The sequence below is a fragment of the Carlito syrichta genome, unplaced genomic scaffold, assembly GCF_000164805.1.
Source record: "Carlito syrichta isolate Samal-C Ts95f unplaced genomic scaffold, Tarsius_syrichta-2.0.1 Scaffold314770, whole genome shotgun sequence".
Taxonomy (NCBI): domain Eukaryota; kingdom Metazoa; phylum Chordata; class Mammalia; order Primates; family Tarsiidae; genus Carlito; species Carlito syrichta.
In genome coordinates this window covers 247,447-251,819 of record NW_007258866.1, presented here as the reverse complement: position 1 = coordinate 251,819, position 4,373 = coordinate 247,447, and the positions used below count along the sequence as shown (strand labels likewise).

General features: G+C 58.9%; 1 protein-coding gene across 1 annotated transcript in view; it reads right to left on the bottom strand.

Moving 5' to 3' along the window:
* Positions 1 to 2,146: 2,146 nt before the first annotated feature.
* DNMBP (dynamin binding protein) overlaps positions 2,147 to 4,373 on the bottom strand; it is a 70,265-nt gene continuing 68,038 nt past the window's right edge. Inside the window, exons 15-16 of the mRNA XM_008071869.1 lie at positions 4,192 to 4,345; positions 2,147 to 2,332 (exon numbers count right to left, since the gene is read on the bottom strand). Coding sequence (XP_008070060.1) covers positions 2,147 to 2,332; positions 4,192 to 4,345 — 340 coding nt within the window. The remainder of the gene's footprint in view (positions 2,333 to 4,191; positions 4,346 to 4,373) is intronic.

Sequence of the window (4,373 nt, the reverse complement as noted above, 5' to 3'; positions counted from 1 at the left end):
TTTCTTGGTCTGTGAAATGAAGGCCAAATGACCTGTAAGCTTCTTTCCCACACACTCCATCAATTCAGCCTTGTTTCCTTTTCTGTTTTTCCAAGTCGGGTCTCACTGTCGCCCAGGCTGGAGAGCCGTGGCATGATCACGGCTCACTGTAGCCTTGACCTCCTGGGCTCAGGCGATCCTCTCACCTCAGCCTCCTGAGCAGCTGGGACTACAAGTGTGTGCTGCCACACCCAGCTAAATTTTGGAAGTTTTTTTTTTTCTTGTAGAAATGGGGTCTTGCTATGTTGCCCAGGCTGGTCTCAAACTCCTGGCCTCAAGCAATCCTCCCGCCTCGGCCTCCCAAAGTACTGGGATTACAGGGCTGAGCCACTGTGCCTGACCTCAGCCCCGTTTTTCTGCTCCTTAGCAATGCTGGGAGATGGCGTCACTGTCACCCCCATGCTGTCCTCACTCCCACCTCGGCCACGTGCCCTGCTCCTCCCCGCCCCCCACCTGCCTGGCCCATGGTTGTGGGACCCTGTCTCCAGTGCCTCAGTTTTCACATCTGCAACACTTCAATTCCCCACCCCTCAGAACTCCCAGCTCTTGTTCTGCTGGAATTTTATAGTACAAGACGGCTCGAAATATGGAGGTGACCTGCTGCAGGACATTTTTGAGTACATGGAGATTCTGTCGACAAACTTGACGAAAAGAATTCTGAGCTACGTTTCTTCAGCCGGCCTCTCCTGTCCTCCCAGAACCTGGGCACCACTGCCAAGAAGGCACCCCCAGAAGCCCAAGAAAAACATCCAGGTGAGACACAGAGGGAACTCAAGAAAACATGGCCATTAGAAATGCTTTTATTTATAAAATAGCTACTTAAATATAAACATCTCTAAGTAGAAACACTCTTCACAGGAGACTCGCGCTCCTGCGTCCGACCGCAGTCGGCAGAGGCGCCGTGGCGAGTCCACAGGCCTGGTTCTCCCGAAGCCCCAGGAGGTTAAGGCCAAGTGTGCGCCCAGGAGGGGCGGGGCTGTAAGGCTGTTCTGACTCCCGTCTCGCAAGACAGGACTCGAGGACTCGCCGCCTCCCCTTCCACGGTAGCTTCACGTCCGGGGAAGCTCGTAAGAGCAAGAGCCCGCCAAACAGACTTTCGGGGAGAGCCTTCATGGGGGGTGGCGGCGTCTTCCTGAGACTGGCGGGAGGCTGGATCAGGCACTTGAGCGTCTGCTTGGCTCTGATGTCGTCTCTGAAGCCAGGAGGCAAGTGGCGAGACGGAAAATTGCACTTCCGAGTCCAGGATCAGCTGCTTCTGGAACTGCTTACTCTAACTCCAATAAGTCACAAGTGTCACGTTTTTGCACGCATGGCCGTCGCTAGGCAGTGGTGGTGAGCTGCGAGGAGGGGGCATCCGTCTTCCACCAGGCCCGACCAGGGTCTGCTCGCTGCTGAGCTCACCTGGTGACGGAGCTGGCCCTGCTGTTCTGGGAATACCTGTCAGCTACTGAGTTCCGGGACAGAGGAAGGCAGACACACACAGACTGCAGAGAGAGGCTGTCAGGAAGGTGCCATGACCGTGTCCGACGAGGGAAGGGACCACAGGTGAAGGTCAGAGCAAGAGAGGCCCTCCACGCTCCTTTAAGGAAGAAGCAGTTGACAGCAGCACAACCAGCCTGGGAGTGCGGCCAAAGAAAGTCACAGGAGGGAGGGTGCCAGGGACGTAAGCAGTCAGGAGGGAGGCCGTGAGACACACACCAGGCCGGGTGGGATGCGACCAGTCCCGGCCACGTGCGAGTGCCGCCCCGAGAGGCTCCTGGAGGCTCCTCTTGCCCCCAGGCTTGGCGCGGCACACCGCCAGCCACGGCTCCCAGTGCTGGCACACGCTGCGCACACACACAGGACGCTGGACGTCCGACCAGAGGCTGCTGCTTCCAAGGGCTGAGCCCGGACGCGCCTCCCTCCTTGTGGTCACTAAAGTCGCATGAAGCCCCGGGGTCTGTTTCAAACCCTAGGAATTCTAGAGCATGAGGGGTTTACAACCCGTCCAGGGCTCGCCACGCCCTGGCTAAGCCACACGGCCCCGAGCCGGGGCCCAGCGGAGCACGAACCCTCTGGCAGACGTGTCGCAGACGTGTCGGCGGCAAGGCCGCGTGGGGCGGCGGCCTCAGGTGTACTCGGCTTTGCGGATGTAGTTGGATGGAACGTAGCCTTTCTTCCCGTTGGCCTCGGCCAGCCACCACTCCGTGTTGCCCGTGACGTCTTTGAACTCGAGGACCTTCAGCTTCTGATTGGCGGACACACTCAGCTCGTTGGGGTTCCGTGCCTTGAAGGTGTAGACGGCAAAATAGACCTGGGTGAGGGTGAGAAGGGGGTCAGGACACGGGGGACCGCAGGGAGGGCACGGCCCCACGGACCCTGCTGCGGGGAGGGGGCTGTTCTGCCTCGCCCCGTCCACACACGGCCACTGAAACATGGCTGGTGAGACCGAGGATCTGCGTTTGTCATCGCATGTGCCATTTGCAAAGATGGGGTCTCACGATGTTGCCCAGGCTGGTCTTGAACTCCTGGGCTCGAGCAATGCTCCCGCCACAATATCCCAAAGTGCTGGGGTTACAGGCATGAGCCGTGGCACTTGGCCCTAAATCTTATTTAATTTGAACTAACTTAAATTTAAGTAGCTACCTGTGGCTGGTGGCTACCATGATGGACATGGCGTATTCCACAAAAATAGGAATTCACCCCTTTTAGTCTTTCAGAAGCTGCCTTGAGGGTGGAAGAGCCAGCCGCGGAGGATGGACGACACATGAGGCTGCGTTTCTACACCCCAACCCGGAGATTCTGAATGAATCGCCATCTGCTGGGCACAGGGGCTGGTGCCTGTAATCTCAGCACTTTGGGAGGCTGAGGCAGGAGGATCGCTTGAGGCTGGAAGTTTGAGACCAGCCTGGGGCCACATAGTGTGACCCCAGTTCTAAACAAACCAACAAACGTGAAATACACAACACACTGCAAGGCGAGAAAGGACGCTCTCTGGGTGCCCCAAGCCCAGACAACGCCAGGCAAGGGGGGCATGGGTCAGAAGCCAAGAGGTCCCTGGGGCACAAAGATGGGGACTCGCCAAGGGCGGGGGTTCAGGGCCTGGCCCGGAACAGAGCGGCGTCTCTGCTCACAGTCAGAACCTGAGAACGGCCCATATCGTCCCCCAGGAGTCTAGAAGCGCCGTCAGCTTGGGAGGCCCTGATCGGGATGTCGGCCCGGGCTGTGGGCAGGGAGGAGCCCCGAGATCCGAGCAGGGTGCTCAGCTGAGGCCCCGAGAAGTGAGCGTGGAAAGGCCGGGCTGAGGAGTTGGGTGAAAACTGCCTTCCGCGTCCGGACTGCCCAGCTGGGACGTGGCGGGGCTTTCCAGGAGGACATGCCCACAGGAGACGGGTCACAGACAAACCTCATCATAAACTCACAGACACACTCACTGCCCGAACGAACACAGGCTGCAGACCGGGAGGCCTTGGCGGAGAATCGGAGGCGGCCTTGAATATGTGGCGTTACAACATCCGAGACACAAAAGCCATACTCAAGTTCACAAGACAGGCACAGGCCATTACAAAAAGAACAGGAAAAACTGAAACAGGCAGGATTTCACTTCCAAGTTCTAGAAGAAAATTATAGTTGTTTGGGCACGCCTGTAATCCCAGCACTTTGGGAGGGTGAGGCAGGAGGATCGCCTGAACCCAGGAGTTTGAGACTGGCCTGGGCAACACAGTGAGACACTGTCTCTAAAAAATTTAAAACTTAGCGGGGCGTGGTGGCACACATCTGTAGTCCCAGCCACTCAAGAGGCTGAGGCAGGAGGATCGCTTGAGCACAGGAGGTCGAGGCTGCAGTGAGCTGAGATCGTGCCACTGCGCTCCAGCCTGGGCCACAGAGCGAGACCCTGACTCCAAAAAACAATAACCATTGGAACAAAAAACTAAACAGGCGCGCTAAGCAGCGGATTTTGTACGACCTGAAGACCGGTGACCTGGGGAGTGAGAACGTGCCCAGTCAACCCCTCCACGTGCCCCGAGGCGGCAGAAGGGCTCCGCGTGCCCCCCGTGATGCTTGGCTGGGGCCACAGAAGCTCGCTGAGCGCCCAGAGGGGCTGCCACAAGCTCGCCCGCAGCTCGCCAGGCCGAGGCCTCGCCACACCTGCACCCAGGGCCCGGCACTCACCTGGCTGCCCCGCGTCTCGCTGCCTCCCAGCTCTGTGTGTGCGTCCCCCAGGGCCGGGGCTGCTCTGGCACCTCCTTTCTCGAGGTCTTGACCCGGCCCGTTCCGTCCTGGCCCATTTCGCCCCGTTGCAGAGTATGCGGCCGCCTCGGGGCGTCTGGAGCCCCAGAAACTCCGCCGCACGG